A 17,258-nucleotide genomic window follows, 5' to 3' on the forward strand; every position below is an offset into this window, starting at 1 on the left:
TTAGCGTGCCCGCACTGACTGTACGTTACAGACAATTAACCATAAGCTGCATATTGCCCTAAAAAACATGTCATCGTCAGGTGATGATCATGTGACGTTAGCTCATCGCGTTGACCCTGCGTTGACCACATAATCTTCTTAAACAAATGTACTCTTTAAATCTTTTCCCCAACAGTTACGTTGCAACTAATGTAACTATGTGTCTGAGTACATAATATGAAGGAGATCATTTAAAAAATAATTAGTTATCAATCAGTAGTTAATTAACTACCCATAGCCTTTTAATAATGACCATGGTTAGCAAGTCACTCATCTAAAGAGAAAAAAAAACACAGAATGTATCGCACCTCTACTTTTATGTACTGCTATTCCATAACTTCCATAAATATAAAGATTAAGTTCATTAAATTATTACAATATCATTAGATATTAGACATATTATCAAAACAGGTGGCTATAGCACTGCCACCTCCCTGCAAGAGTGACTCGGGTTCGATTCTCGATCCCGTGGATTATTCCCCAACGTCTGATTGTTTGAGATTGGGTATGTTAAAAACGACATATATCATTTAAAAAAAAATACAAATAAATAAAGGTAAGCAGATGTGCATTAGTCTGATATAAGTAATGTATCAATTAGGAGTTGCCTTGCTTGTTTTGCTTTTGTAAACATGTAATTAACAAAAACATCTTTTTTTGCACCATAACATCCAAATGCATTGATTACCATATGTCATAGGACAAACAGCACTGACTCCACACACAGTTTATTTACCATTTTATTGTGATCCATAGGAACTTGGTAATTGCATTAAGGCATAATGGGCCTTGAGCAGTTTACAAAATGCTACTCAGTCCTTAAGCATTATATTAATTGAAAAAGTTTGATCATACAACAATAACAACGGATTATGCAAATTTTAAACATGTAACATATTTCACATATTGTATTTGGCAAAATGACTGAATCAGCATATGATGGCTATATTACAAAAACAAACAAATACAAATCATACTGGCAGTCTAACATCTAAGAAATACTGTTCTTCATAAAACGGGCAGCACTGCTCACACTGAGCATCTATTCTCAAAAAGAAAAAAAAGACATTTGTAGAAAGATGAAATTAAATTTGGATTTATTATCGGATTTTGCAGGCATTTGCTGGTGGTGAGTGATTCCTCATAATTTTCTCGGGAGCTTATTTCTCATCACAGTTGCGTATTTGTAAGTATTTGTAAGTAGTTGACAGTATAAAAATAGTTCCACTTTATTAACAACACAATCTTCTAAAAGAAATATATTTTTGAAAGAGTAAAGAATAAGAGGCAGCCAAGAAATACAACAATATGAGCTTCAATCCAAATCAACAATGTATCTTTTGTGAAATAGTATTTACAGATACACCTGTACAACACCGGCTGACTTAGTAGAGCCTAAATAAATGTTTCCTTCAGTACAAATATCAAATCAATACAAGAATGGGCTCGGTCTGTGCATGTCTTTTGCCGCATACTTGTAAAGTGCCTTCAAGACAAAGACCAGTCCAGGTCTTAGTGACGCTTGACTGAGCTGGACTTATCAGAGTCCTCTAGTCATGTAGCGCTCCTCCGCATGTCCTTCATTATCCTCGCATCTTCAACCTCAACTTCAGTCTCATCGCCATTCTCCCAGAGACAGCTCACACTGTCTTCTCTGGATGCTATAAAACTGGAACCTCCACTGTGAAGAGAACACATAAAGTATGTTTTAACATCTTTATGGCATGCTCACAGGCTGATATATTAACAGCCATAGCAACTGCAACAATGAAATATGAACATCTGCAAACTCATAATGATGAAGTACACACAGGTAAAAACATTGTACCATAGAATGATGTCATTAAACTTCAGGCATAAGGGCACAACAAGTTTCCTCATTTCCAGGGCATCTGAGCACCCTCTACTGATGAGGACCATGCAATTCAGTAAAAAGCTCCAGCTTTTGTCACTGGGCTATGTGGTATATTTAGAGTAAATCCCATTGACATCATCCTGGTGATCATACATATCAGCACTTACTTTTCATGCAGTGTTACTCAAAAGGGGGTTACTTGTACAGTGTCAGTACCATTTGCTAAGAACTATCGGGCTCAGCTGATTTCAGGATATATTCCGAAATTAATGTGACAAGCTAACACATTGTTGATTGTGAACTTTTCATGGGATTTGTTGACAGGAGGAACACTATAGAATAAAAACGCACAAATACACATAAATATCATTTGTCAAAAAGGTCTCATTTAAAGAAGGCACTGACAGTCAGAGGCACGTTCACAGATGAAACCGATGCGGTCAGTGCAGTAGAAATCATTCCAGTTGGCATTATGGACAAGGCCAGCACAGTCCTCGCCGTTTTCGTGGCCATGCGTCCAGTTATCAGGCTGTCCAGGCTTCCACTTCCTAAGAGGAACAACATAAATAAATAATAAATAAATAAAACATAAATAATATGTTGATATGTTTGGAACAGAATAAAGCCAGGAATCACAACAACACATTAATTACATCTGCTTCGTAACATCACTATTTCTCAAACCAATTTTTTAGGTTTACTCACTTGAAAACAGGCAAAGTTCCATCCACCCATTTCCATACATTTTCCTCAATTCTGTCAGTAAGACCCAGCCAGAAATAACCTTTTCCTGCAATTGCATCTCTCACAAATTCCTATGGATAAAGGAGAAAAAGATGTTTGAGAGGACAATCAGTCTGCAGATTTAAAATTAGGTTTGTCTCATTCTTTACAAAGTAAACTAAAGTAACTACCGGGGTCGTATCTAGTTTACCTGTTCCTCATTGTCGTTGATAATCAGCATTAGAGATGACTTGTTAGTACAAAACTGGTTGGACTCGTCAAAGTTGAGCCTCTGTGGACCTGAAGAAAAGTAATAGCAGCTATCTCTAAACTTCCTGAACTCAGCTGGGCAACCTGCATACAGAATATGACAAATTAAAAGTGAAATCATACGCTACGTTGAATGAGAATTAGTAAAAATGTACGAAGAATGGGCCACATTTAACTCACCAGGCGCTGGAGCTGTGGCGACAGAGGGCTGGATCTGACGGGACACGGAGCCTTCTGGTTCCTCTCCTGTTTTGGGGGGTTGAGGTGGTTTAGAGGGTTGAGGTGGTTTAGGGGGTTGAGGTGGTTTGGGGGGTTGAGGTGGTTTGGGGGGTTGAGGTGGTTTGGGGGTTTCAAGGATCTTAGCGGGCTGTGTTGGCTGAGGTGGCTTTGAAAGAGGAGTTACAGGCGCAGGTAGCCCTGGTAGCCCTGGAGGACCAGGAGGGCCGATGGGTCCAACAGGCCCACGAAGACCATCAAGCCCTGCAGTTCCTGCGGTTCCTCTGGGCCCCTGTGGCCCTTGTGGTCCTGGCAACCCTGATAGTCCATCCCTACCAGGAATCCCCGGAGCCCCAGAGTCACCTTTTTCCCCAGAGATTCCAGGTCGACCTCCAGGCCCTCTTGATCCTTTAGTCCCTGGTAGACCCCGAGCCCCGACAGGACCCTTTGGACCCGTCACACCTGGTGGTCCAGTAGTACCTTTCTCTCCTTTTGGTCCCACCAAACCTGGCATCCCTTTGTCTCCCTTATCGCCCTTTTGTCCTGACTGGCCCACTGTTCCCTGTGGACCCTTATCCCCCCTGAGGCCCCTTGGACCTGGTGGACCTGAAACACAACAACAGCAGATGAGTGAGTCTGAATGTATTAAGGTTTTAACATGTTAAAACAAATCTACTTTGGTAATTTTAGTTAACCATTATTTCGCTGATTGTCGTAGGGTACTCAACACCCGACATAGGCGTTAAGGGCGATATACACGATTGCAACTACAACTGCGGCTGGTCACGCAGTTGCATCGACGGACTCGTTTTGGTTTATAGTTCCCGCCTTTTCCATACGCCAGAACAGTAGGTGGCGCAACGAGCATTTAGAGTCGACTATCCCCTGCGACGTTCACCGATATCTCCCTCTAGGAATTTACCGCCATCTGCGTGTCCTTATACTTCGTCAAAGACGAGTTATATGAATGCAATTTGCGGACCTCTTCAGCCAAACGTTCTTCAACGGGATCCATTGTTTGTGTTTCTGCTATGGCTTTTAAAAACAGCGGTAGTATGCTATGAAACCGGAAATGCGAAAGGATGCGGTTAGCAGACCAATCAGAGCCTTGCGGGCTGCGAACGGCTCGCGTAGCCAGAAATAGTCCGAAATTTTGGGCGACGCACGCAAACACGCAAGAGGGCTTACGGGACTATGCAAAGGGCCCTTGCGGGTCGTGCGGGTCTTGCGTGCTTGCGTCTCTGCGTAAAACTTGAGTATAAAGGACCCTTTATCCAAAACTTAGTCGTTATGGTTCTTTTAGATCTGAATCCTTTTATTGCGTAAAGTCAACATTTGGAGCAGTTTGCGTGAGTACGTGAGATATTCTGAAAACTGGTGTTCATCTTACACACCAAGTACGTCTTGTATTCTTACCCTGCAGGATGGTGAAGTTGGTGATGAGCTGTGAGTGCTTGCTGTCCACCATCTTCATCTCCTCCATCACCATGGCGAGGTTGCTGACCTCTTTGTCCAGCCTGCCTGCCAGCTCATCTTGCTGCGCGCTTAGCTCTTTGCTATCTGCCTTGGCCTCCGTCATGCTATCATTCAGCCCCAGTAACAGGTCTGAATGTCGCATCACTGTCTCAGCGCACGACCTCAGGCCATTCAGGTCGGAGCTGATCGCACCGAGGAGCTGCGAGGCAAAGCTTACGTTTCTAGTCACGCGGTCCATGTCATTCTCCTGTCTGTCTAGCCTTGACTCCATCTCATCAAACTTCGATGAGGTGGCGTTATCGTGGTCTCTCTGGTGGTCCATCAGCTCATGCAGGCTCTGGCCAAGGTCCTCATTGAGAGCGGAGGTGTTCTGGATCTGGCTGGCAAGTGTGCTGAGCTGAGTCCCCAAATCATCCAGAGTTTCTCCATTGGAACGGGCCAGGGCTGAGTTATTGGCTGCCAAAACCTGGAGGTTCTGGACCTTTTCCTTCAGCCACTCTGTGTCGGCCCGGGTCTGTTTGGCCGTCTGCTGCAGACCCTGATAGTCATTTTTCAATTTCTGCACCGCCTGGCCTGCGCCTTCCACTGTCTTCTGCAGCGTGCTGAGCAGATTGCGCTGCTGGGATTGGGTGATGTTTAGTGCACTGACACTAACCTGAGTCTGACTCTGCACGTTGACCTGGCCCTGTATCTCCGACTGGAGCCGTGCAGTGTCTGCCTGGAGGTCGTCAATCATGCCACTGTAGGAGGCCAAGGTCTGGTTGACCCCACGCAATGAGGCCTCGTTGCCTTGCATAAAACTCTGCAGGGAGACGTGGCCGTTCTGCATATCATCGCCTGTGATCTGAAGCCCGTCCAGCAAATCCCTGTTTCTGGTTGCTCTGAGGGCAATATTGTTGAGTTGGTTCTGTAGTGCCTCCAGATCGGACTTAAAGGTCTTAATGTCACCTGTGGAATTAACTGACTTCTCTCCTGTCTGGTCATCTGAAAAAGGTGACACACAAAAAAAATAAAGAACACCAAAATATGGTAAGATGTCCTGGTCAAAAAACACCTTCTTGCATTTCAAATTTTGTTTCCAGCTTAACAGTTTCCAGGTTAAAAAGAAATGGTTATGAGACTTACCTAGTTTCTTTAAGTCTGTCTCCACAGCATTGATCTTGCCTCCATAATTCTGCATGCCTTCTGTGACATTGTCCATTCTCTGGACCACTGATAAAAGATGAACGAGAAGGTATAAATAGATATTTACAATAGTTGTTATTGGATAGATAGATAGATAGATAGATAGATAGATAGATAGATAGATAGATAGATAGATAGATAGATAGATAGATAGATAGAAAGCCTTTTAATACTTCTTCCTCCGCTTTTACATAAATATCACACCATGACGTGAAAAAGCTAAACTGATTGTGAACAGCAGAGGGTGCTGTTGCCTTCATTTCTCTCCAGTAAATAACTGGAAACTCAAACGGCAATTTTGAAAGCAAGATGTGGAACCACGTGGAGTTTCCTAGGTTTTTTTTGTAACTGGGCAACTCTGTGTCTGTTGATCAATACAAAATGTTCGGAATTCATTCAGAAATTTAACTTCAAGAGCGTAAGCAATGTCAAACACATGATTAAAACCACACAAGGCCACGCTGACTCTGGTTCTACTTTTTCTGTCCACCTCACATCTGCAACAAGAGTCTATCTCCTCTCCTCCATTGCTTGTTTTTCTCTTGGTATGTGGGCGCCTAAAAACTGCACTGGAAAACAACCCTGGCTTTCACTGTTATCATTCCAGAAGTGACAAAAACACAAAACAGTAACACGCACTTGGGACAAAAACAAAACAAACGGTCCCTGTTTTAAAGAGCTGTTGTTCTCTTTCTCTGGGCCTTTAAAATGCTAACTTATGGATCTTTTTCAGAAGTAACAAATACTGTATTTGTTGCCCTTAACATTCATTCAAGATTACAACCGGCCCCTGAGAACAGTGACGTATATCTACCCCAGACTCCTGTATTGAAAAAGCATTATTGAGTTATATAAGGTTGCTAATTTGAGTAAAGCTTATTGGCTGCCTATTGTGAGGTTATGAGCTATACTTAGTTACCCAACATGAGACCCAGCAGATTAATGCTGATCAATGCTGCAGGAGCACAACCTCAGTGACTCAGGAGCGGAGATGTTGATTAGTGCAGAAAGCTGTATCGATTGTATTTGCTGGTAAACTACTGCATGTGCAGTTTAAAGCGTGTGGAAGGGAAACAATGCAACACACAGAAACCAGCCTTCACTGGTTTTCATGCAAACTATTGTGGACACTTGGAGCCTTTTGTGAGTCAACCTGTGGTTCATAAGACAACAAGTTGCTACCAAGCCATACAATCTCTTGGTTTTTCAACCAGCGCAGTCGCTGCATGGTCATCTGGTAGACATTAGAGCCAAACCACCAAAATCACATGAGCGTCATGCAAACACAGACCCAATGCAGGAAACCCAAAACAATCCTGACAGCACTTATAGCAGGGCACCATTCAGATTTAGATCTTAACTTCTCAATAATATTTTGAATGAAAATCAATTCCTCACAGCACGAATGCCCCGTGGTGTCTGTCCAGGTCAGGGCGCCAGTGGAACAGGTAGGTTTGGATGAATTTTTGCTTGAGGATATTTTTCATGGAGCCTGTGATCTCTTCCTTTCTGTTTCTTTTTAACATCAATGCCGTGCTTTAAACAGGGAGACACGTCAAAACAATCGGTTGCAAGTATAAGTTGCACATCAACTGTTCAATTTGTAGCTCTTGTCAATCTCCAAAAGATATATATTCAGTTGAAACTAAACAATGTGATCTGTCAATGCAGTCTCTTTGAGTGGTAACTATTAGACTAGGCTCTCTGACTTGTTTTGGAATTAGTTTTCCATTCTGTGGCATTGATACGACCCTTTGACTTTCATCACACCTTAGAAAGAAAGACAAAGATAGAGAAAGATTGCACATGGGGGCAGAGGATGGAGAAGTAAGGGGAAAATCTTTCCTAAAGTGCTACTACTGCGCTACCTTCCTTATTCAAGGTGTAGTCGAAAAAGATGTGTTTTTAGTTTGCGACGAAAGATGCAGACACGTTCTGCTGTCTTGATGTCAATTATCTGTTTAAATCAAAAGAGACGAGGCTCATGGTCGACGGGCGAGAACAAAACAAGTGAGAGACATCCTCTGGGGACCTTGTATGTATAAACATCCTGGACAATCTGTCCAACATCAGGCTAAAACAACACAAGATTTATATACAAGGATATCTAATCCCACATTGATGTCTTAATTGTGCAGAATTTAACCATTGGATATCAGTGTATATTGAAGAAATGGAATTATGAAGGTGAGTCCAGAGACTGTGACTCTGAAACACACTCTGATTGTTAGTCAGTCAGTAGTTGGAGTTGAGTCATGTGACCACAGCTGTACAATCTGTATTGAGGAGGTCAAGAAAAACACAGTTGGGTTTAGTTTGGATTTACCTTTGTATCCGAGGATGGCCACTGCTATGGTGAGCAGGGCACAGAGCACGTAGAGCAGGGCAATAGCCGCCCTCAGCGCCCAGTCATTTTTGCACTTGGTGCACTCCGTACCTTCCTGAATTCCTGCAACATATAACAGAATTTGAGTCACGAACCGGTGCGCAGTATTCAGTAGGTCTGAGCAGTAGTAACTCAAATGTTGTGCAGCATGGAGTTAATAAAAACAAACCAAAGGTTTCCACTCAAAAATGGGATATTGTTTTTCATTTCAGAACTAACTTTAGTACTGCGTGTCCAAAGTGGGAGACGCAGTGATTTTCTTCAGCCAAGTATCAACTGAAAACATATGCCCTCATAAATAAATGACTCAATCTGAAACTTTAAAAATGCTGCACACGTGTTCGCCATACGACCGAGGAGCCGAGACAAAACAGTGCCATTCCACTTTCTGTCTCGTTCCTCGTTGCCATCCGACCTACAAACCTCAGTGCATTCAAATCTCTGGGCATTCATGTCACAGATGTTCACTCGGCTTAACCCTATGTCCTGAGAACAACCAACACCATGTGATACAATGTTAAACATTGTACTATAGGCAGGATGTTTACTTGACTTCATTGGAACTGACCATGTAGCCTCTGGCAAGTAGACTGAGAGGGCAGCTGGTGCTCCGCAACAGGCAATGAAGAGCTTTGTGTAGATCTCAAATCAGATTATAGAAGAAGAGAGAATTTCTGGAAACATGGAACACTTTTTCAGACAAGAAGGTTGTGAAATAAATAGACTCAAAGGTTTAAAATGCACTTTTTATGTATAACTTGTCTTGAAAGGACAGTGAGTGGGATTTGGTGGTATCCTGCGGTGTCGGTGCAGATTGCAACCAACTGATTTCTCCTCCGCTCACCCCTCTCCTTTCCAAGTCTACGTAACGTGAGCCGCCAAGTGCAAAACCATAGTGACGCTGTTCACCTCACTCCGAGGACATCCTTACCGAAAAAAAACATTACTTTAGAAGCAACCAATGTTTTTTGAGGGGGCAATCTGGTGGTTTGATTACAACCCATCTGATCACTTGACTGCTTGTGCCCCATTTTGCTTTGATTTTAAACACAAAACATGGCATTTTGGGTAAATTACTTGATTCCACATGGGGGAAGCTTCAACATGTGACTTTAGAGTATCAGAGGCCTGTCTCTGTCCCTTTAAGTCATGTCACCCGTGATCGGACTGAATGTGTAGCCACAAGAGGTTCCATCCTTCCCAGTCAGGGGTGGGCCCGGACCACCAGAGGGGTACTGGACCCACACATCTGTCCAAACATCACGTCTGACCGCCTCAAAGGGGCCCAGCCTTGGACCCAGATATGGATATGCAGGCCGCTGTTGTCCTTATGTGTGCTGAGAGCCTCATGTTGGGAGCCAGTGTGGAGAGCTCCATCAGAGAAACACCCCCCCCCCCCCCGACCCCCTGCCCCCTTACCCCACCACACACTGGTCCTGACCACATGCTGCTTAAAGGACAACATCAATCCATGTAAACAAGCTGACCGTCTGCAGGTTCTGGGTCAAGAGCAAAGCGGTGGGGGTATTTCTGTGTTCATTAGAGTTTGAACATGTTGGCAGTATCATGTGTGTGTCTCTCGTGCTTTCAGGGTCACTGAATTTCAAATACTTTCTCACAGTCCAAAAGGCTTTCACCCAGGCTATTGGCGATCTACATGCTTCAATAGTTAAGTTTTCTACAACCCCCCCCTCACTACTAACATAAAACAACAGATTCTTCTCGGTACAATGCCCTCACATACCTTTATTATTACACTGTAATTCAGATTGTATCATGAAACTCACATCTTGAAAGCACGACCGTGACATGACCATTTCTGTCATCAGTCTGTAGTCTCAGATTGTGTTGATGACTGAACTCATTTTGATCTTCATGTTTTTTTCAAGAAAAATGCTTGGTATAATAATACTAAAAAAAAAGATGGTTCTGCTGCATCCATTTAGAAAACTTTCCGTTGTGAATCTGATATTTTTTTAGTAGTGCAATTCTGACTCCGTGGCAGCAATGGAAAATGCTCCATCATCTTTGGATTCTGACTGAGCTATTTAGTCATCATGGGAAAAGTATGTGTGTGTGATGGTAAAATCACAACCAAAGATGAAAGAGCCTGAACTGTCAGGATTTTGCCTTTAAAGTTTCTAGAGTTCTACATCACATATTGTGTTGTGGAACTTGGCAGCGACGCGTTTCAAACCTGACTGTCACATTCTCACAGCAACGATGCTGCCACTGAGCGAACAGGGAAACATCCAAGGTCGCAACATTTTCCCACTGGAGTGTTTTCTGTTTTCTGTTATTAGGGATTTTGCAAAAGCAACAGAAATGTGGCACACATTAAAGATATAAGTAAGTAGCTGCACTATACTGTTACACAGAAGCCAGAAAGAAAACCAAACTTGGGTTTTTTATTCATACAAGTAGTTATTTCATGGCTTCTTTTGTCATAATTACATCGACAGAGGATGATAACAGTATGTTAATGTAACAATCATGGTAAACTATAGTAAACCGTTCTGAAACAGAACCCCATCTAACCCAATGACAATAACCCAGCACATTAAATCAAACCTGAGACAATCAAAAGTATCGTACAATCTGTGCAAAGATAATAACAGTCATGAACATTTTCATACGAGAAAACCTTCTTTGCGTGTGCTGCTTCCTCAGCTTTGTGCTACACGCCCCCATGATGTACCTCACTTGTGTGTCATGTTTCATATCCAAAGGGCCACTGGGACTTCTTGCTGTCCACGCATAAACTACCACAGTACATAAACATGCTGACACATACATGTCAGGAGCGGACTGGAAACACATTGTTTAGCGCAACGGCTCGTTGCAGAACACAGGGGGAGCCTGTCGAGAGTTAAGAAGCTGGACGGAGGCCAGGACGTCCTAATCAGCGAGCTGGAATCCAGCCAGATTATCCCCAAGACGTACATAAATGCCACCAAAGCGTAGAAAGAGCAGAGGTAACATGAAGGAGACTGGACCTAACATATTATAGCTGTCCAGTGAAAACCATGTAGCTCCAGCTTTGGCCTGTTTTTTTGTATTTACATAATCATTAATGGGATAGTTTATAGACCAAGACAAAATAAATATCCACGAGCATTTATTTTATGACTACTTTTCAGGCATGCCACCAAAGGGACGATGTTGTTTCTCAACAACTGACTAGATTACCCTTTCATTAGCTAAATACATTCCTAATCTCCAACGGACTGTGGTGTTGCTCCGACAATTACTGTAGTGCCACCGGCAGGTCAGAATGTTCACTTATCGAATAAAACATCTAAAGACGTCTGGTCCTGACATTCATGTACACCATCATCGGGTCAATCATTGAATTGATCAAATGTTTTGCTTTATGGTCAAATTACCTTCAAACTAATGACACCCATGATAATATAAATCAAAAACTTCTGTAGATGCTTTTCATATTCATGTCTAGTGAAGTTCAGATTAGTTTCGCAAGGTCAGTACAACACAGCTGTAGTTGTGTCTAGAAATGTTCTGTTCTGATGGGAAATGATGGGTAAATGTTCTGTTCTCAAGGGAACTTTGGTCACACGCCTGCACTCCTGAACACACACACCGGTTTATCAGTATGTTGACATTAGAGAGAAGCAGACTGGACGTTGCACGTCCCTTTCTGTGAGAAGAGATGAGAACACAGAACTCTCCCCCTCTTGACAGGTTAGAGCCAATTAAATGTTACTTTGCTTATGATATGTAGGTGACGGAAAACCGTGTATTAAAGAGCTGAACTTCCGGCTGTTCCGGGTGTTGTTTTAGACGGTCAACCTGCGTTGACCGGACGACTACCTGCCTTTGCAACTGCAGAGCTTGTTACTTTACCTGTGATCGACGAAGTGAATTATGAAAAAGAGAAGTTGTCGAAGTGAATTCTTCTGGAGGCGACACCAGGCTTCCAATAATATTTCACGCTAACACCCATCAGCCTCAGCTGTACTTCATATTTAGTGACGGCAAATATAAGCATGCTAACAAGCTAAACTAATATGTGCACATGGTAAACAAAACACCTAAACATTAAGATAATGTAAATGTCATTATGAGCGTGTCATCATGCTGATACAAGTATTCAACTCAAAGTACCTTTGTGGTGAAGTACAGTCTCGCAGAGACTCAGTAGTCTTGCTGTGACGTAACAAAGACGCTATTTTGACGCTAACAGCACCAGCATAGCTAATATCTCTGGAGCATCTCCTGGAATGTATCTGACCAGCATGAAAGTTGCACAAATAACTCATACTTAAAAGAAGTTATGGACAGTTGTGGTTCAGCTTTGTCGACGTCAATTAGCTCACTGTTGAGAAACTGAAAAACAGAGTTCAGAGAAACAGCGACAACGCGGAAAGAGGCACAGAGAGAAAGATGGGGGCAGTCCAGAGTGGTGTCTGTAAAACAGCTGTATTTCATTTGGACTCTGAGTCAGTCAAAAAAAAAAAAAAGTATGTCTCAACACTTATTCCCTTATTCCATGTACCTGCCATGAGACTTGCCTGCATGCCCAGTTTCACTCCTGGCTGGCAGTGGAAACTTCCATGGCAACACAAAGAAAGCCTGTACAGACGAGAGCCTTTTTGTGTGAAGGCCCTTTGTGCAGAGTGTTAATACTAAGTTACATACAGTAACTCGGTGGCGACCACAGCCGGATGTGATCACACAGACAGGCCATACGTCTTCACTCCTGGATGCAGTCTCACAATTACAAAGGGAACACACATATTTTGTCTTTGAAGTAGTTATGTTACTATGTGGTATATGTCTGCAAATACAAACTGTCAAAACTACAATTACATCTCATTTTGGCTCAAGCTACAGTTTTAGATTTGATCAGCCTTACTGAAACAATTTGTTCTAGAAATGCCTCAAGAAACTCAAACAGACACAAGTAGACATATAAATGCATATAAAACAAACCCCAGTGGATCACTAAGGATGCATTGCAAATTTCAGATACAAAATAATAATAATGATTTGATTTTTTCATCACTAAGTTAATGAAGACTTACAATAAATGTATAACTCAGACATATAATAATGCTGTCTTGGCTAGGCATACGATTTCCCATGGAGGCGCCCATATCAAAATATTTAATTGACAGTTTAGTTGACAGTATTCAATATTTCATATGAAAAAAGAAAGAATAAGGGGAAGTACAAGACAGAGGCTACAGCCATGCACGCGGTTCTGTCAGGCTTTTCTTGCGCTAAATGCTGATGTTTAACATGCTTGTGATTCCCATGTTCCCCATCTTAGTTTAGTGGGTTAGCATGCTAACATTTGATAGTTAACAGTGAGCAGTGTGGGGCTGATGCAAACGCTATTGGTAAAAGCCATGTGTAAAGTGTTGGAGACGCGGAGGTTTGGGCCTGAAGGTGGCGGTTGATGACAGTCATTGTGATTCATGGTGACCTTGTACAAAATGTCATGGCCAGTCAACTAATAGTTGATAAGATGTCTGGATCAAAGTGGTGGACCATTGTTCAGCAGACAATTTCTACTTCACTCCCGTTTAGTTTGGTTACTTCCTGTCCCTGTTCTTCACTTACATTGAGGTAAATGAAGTACTTGATGGACTTCTACTTCCATGCAATTATACTTATTAATCTTGTCTGGTGGACTTAAAGAACTGGTACTTCTGACGTCTTCCTTGAGATAATGTTGGACCTTTAATTGAGCAATGAGTACTGTGCTCTGATAGCTATCCTGACTGGAATGTTAACAAGTAAACACTCTTAAACAGAGGAAGTTACCAGTTAGACAAATTACGCTGACATTAAGGTCCCTACATTGCTGATCTAGCATGAGCCAGGTTTTTTTGTTCACTTACTGCGAAAAGGTTTATGAAACGTTAAATCGGGCCCTGGTCCTCTAGAACATCTGGACCTTGTTACAGTGAAGCCAAATCAAAGGACGCACGCAAACAGTTGATACATAATCCCCTCATGCCAAGCATAAGAATACAAATAAAGTGCTGCCTTTTTTTTTTTTTAAACATTGCCTCCTGTGGGCTATTTTGGGTGTTTTTATAAGAAAGCTTCTCCGTGCTACTCATGATGAGTAAGGAGATCAGTGGTTTACAGCCGCCTGTATCTGCATGTTGGGTTGTTAAAGAAAAATAACATATGGATGACTGAATGTCTGAACAGGATGATATGCCCTCATTACACAGACTCACACAGATGCACACAAAACACACATTGCCTAAAGCTGACAAAGCTGAACAGTGTCCTTTGAAGGCCGTGGCCACGGACTTTAACATAAACACCATACTGGGATGTACAGTGCAATATGGGCCGGCGTCTCTGCAAAACATCCTCTTTAGTATGCTATTATCCCTCAAGTCTTCTATATTATATGGCCTACTAAAAGACAGAACAAAAATGATTAAGACGGGGACATTTGCCGAAGGGACCGAAGGCAGGACTCTGGTGGGATGAGAGGAGGTGGAGGAGTTTTTTCCGTCTTGTTTTTCCTGTGTTGCAAATGGGCAACAGCTGCATTTTGCAGTGTATACCTGGGTTGCATCATATAAATGATCCATGACATTGAAGTTATTGGGAAAGCAGAGAAGGATCTTTAAACTTTTTCTCATCCCAAATTATTATTATTTTTTAAAATTAGTAAGATCTCAATGGTTGCTTTTGGAAAGTCTGGTAGAAACGTCTCCGTACGGCCAGCTATGTGACTGAGGCATTGTCTTGATTTGAGGAACGATCATATATCTGATCTCTGAAACATTATCTGACACAATTCAAATACAGTATTTTCAGGGCCTTTCACTCATTCTGTAATAACGATTCACTTAGCTTGTATTTGACTATTTTCATGCATAATCTCTTTAACATGTTTATATACTACTTAAGAGCCACTACAATCATGCCTATCATCACCTGCTCTTTATACCATCTATAAACTTTCAAATATTACATTTTCACCTGCAAAATGTATATAACTGCAAGTCCCAAAAGTACCGTGGCATGCTTATAGAAAGTTGGAAGTTCAGTGGAAGTTGTGCAACAACAAGAGTGAAACATTTGGGAAAAAAATGAACGGTGATAAATCCGTTGACAGAAGCGTGCGAAAGGAGAAAAATGGCATCCGTCAGTGGAACAGAGTTCACTGCTGAGGGAAAACTTTATTAGTGCATTTCTTGATCGCTGAGCTGGCTGCTGTTTTTCAAAGTGCTAAAAGGCACAAACAGCCTAATTGGTAGAGAAAACAGTATGATGGTCTATAAAAGAGGGATTCAGATCCCATGAAACAGTGAAAATGGAGCCGATTAGATCAAGTTTTGTCACCCCATCTGTGCTTGGTTAGTAGACAGATTATGACAAATAGGTCCTTTATAGTAATATCAAGAAACAGACTTTTAAGCATGCAAGTGTGCCTCATAAACAAAGCTGCATGGGCCCCTGTATTCGGGATACTTTGCAGGGTAGGATTGGATATCAAAAAGTCAGCAGTTTCCATCAAAGACTAAAATCCAGGTCCACTGTTTGTCTCTGGCCTCACTGCGGATGGAGAGATTTGGACAGTAACAGTTGGAGTCCCAGCTTTTATAAAGTTTCAGCGACGTGATGTCGGTCCATCGTGGGCTGGCAAGCAGAGATGGGTGTTGGCAGGCAGGATATTTTTTTAATTTCATTAAAAATTAATACTCCCAGGGAAAGCTGTAAAATGCAACTGAAATTGCACCTGCATTTACACTATTTAAAAAGGAAAGTTGTTAAAGCACGCACATGCGAGAAGGTTCACTTGTGCAAAACCACTAAGAACTTATTCATTTAATATAAGCAATATTTTTTTACATGTATTTTGTCACTTGTCATTTTAAATAATGATTATGCATCTCGATGGTTTTACTAGATGATTGATTTTTATTTGATATGTCTGTGCTGTAAAACCGAACCTGAACCAATGACTTAGAGAACTGTGATGAGAAGAGAGCACTGGTTATGAATATGCCATGGTTTTACTAAACATGATCAAGGTTACTCAGTTTAGCCTCATATTAAGTTGTTACACATATCAAATGATATTAATACAAAACTGTTGTTTTCTTGCAGAACCCACTACATAATACAAAATACCAAAAGATAGAAAGTTCTTCCCCACTTTTCCTGGATCATTTTGCAGATTGGGGGTTTTGCACTTAGGCCATCAATATGTTTTTTATAGTATCTGCTGCACTTAACATTCCAAAGTTTTGACTCCCATCTCGAGCATTTTCATTTAAAACTAAAATGTTGTACATTTACAGGAAGAAAATGCGCTCCTTTAAAACAGGCCTTTAAATTACCAGCGTTCACATCCATGAATTTAGAAAAACATGGAAGCCATAAACCAACTTTATTGGCCTGAGAGGAGAACTCGAGACCCCCTGGCTCCTCCTGGTCATGTTCCAGTGTTGGCATGTTGAGATGAGGTAATTTTTTAAGTAAAACCGGACCATGTGAACCTCTCAGAGAGCGAGCGAGCGAGAGAGAGAGAGAGAGAGAGAGAGAGAGAGAGAGGGGAAAAGAAGAGGGAGTAGATCCTCACTTTCCTCTTGTCAGTGACACCAAATGAGCATTTACTCTCTCGTCTTTGACTTCAGATGTTCAATACATGTTTTTCAGCCCTCACTATGTATCTATTTAATCCGTTGTGCAGCTAAACTCGCCTCCGTGGAAGGTTGCTACCATAAACAAGAGTTACACTAAAGCTGCCTTCCCAACAATAAAACATTTACTGTGAACTCTCTGCGAGTTTAAACTAGATCATAGAGCAGACACTTGCAGAGGTTTAAAGCAGCGCTGGTACACATCATCAAAGTGGTTATGTCACGTCAAGCTGTTCATGGGTTGCGCTTTGAAAGGTTAGCGGCCAATTTTCGGTAAAAGTTTATGTAATTTGAAGCAATTTTGAGCTGTGGCGCTTCCGCTTATTAGGAAAACAATAGCACAGCCAGCGCAGAGCGATCGGCTGCTATTATAGAGATGAATACGTACAGAAAGAAGCAAACTGGACTCACAAAAGTATCGTTATTCAGTGACAATTACAACACTGCTTGAAGAAGAAGAGCACCT

At 41.9% G+C, this 17,258-nt stretch overlaps 1 protein-coding gene across 1 annotated transcript in view; it reads right to left on the reverse strand.

Annotated features, from left to right (window-relative positions):
- The window catches only part of LOC137802798 (collectin-12-like), a 35,625-nt gene that overhangs the window by 7,106 nt on the left and 11,261 nt on the right, over nucleotides 1–17,258 (reverse strand). Inside the window, exons 3-10 of the mRNA XM_068600931.1 lie at nucleotides 8,091–8,213; nucleotides 5,705–5,791; nucleotides 4,520–5,563; nucleotides 3,068–3,709; nucleotides 2,829–2,971; nucleotides 2,600–2,709; nucleotides 2,300–2,442; nucleotides 1,716–1,720 (exon numbers count right to left, since the gene is read on the reverse strand). Coding sequence (XP_068457032.1) covers nucleotides 1,716–1,720; nucleotides 2,300–2,442; nucleotides 2,600–2,709; nucleotides 2,829–2,971; nucleotides 3,068–3,709; nucleotides 4,520–5,563; nucleotides 5,705–5,791; nucleotides 8,091–8,213 — 2,297 coding nt within the window. The remainder of the gene's footprint in view (nucleotides 1–1,715; nucleotides 1,721–2,299; nucleotides 2,443–2,599; nucleotides 2,710–2,828; nucleotides 2,972–3,067; nucleotides 3,710–4,519; nucleotides 5,564–5,704; nucleotides 5,792–8,090; nucleotides 8,214–17,258) is intronic.

This window comes from Clinocottus analis, unplaced genomic scaffold (genome assembly GCF_023055335.1).
Source record: "Clinocottus analis isolate CAN_PGR_092001 unplaced genomic scaffold, fCliAna1.0.p SCAF_11, whole genome shotgun sequence".
Classification (NCBI taxonomy): domain Eukaryota; kingdom Metazoa; phylum Chordata; class Actinopteri; order Perciformes; family Cottidae; genus Clinocottus; species Clinocottus analis.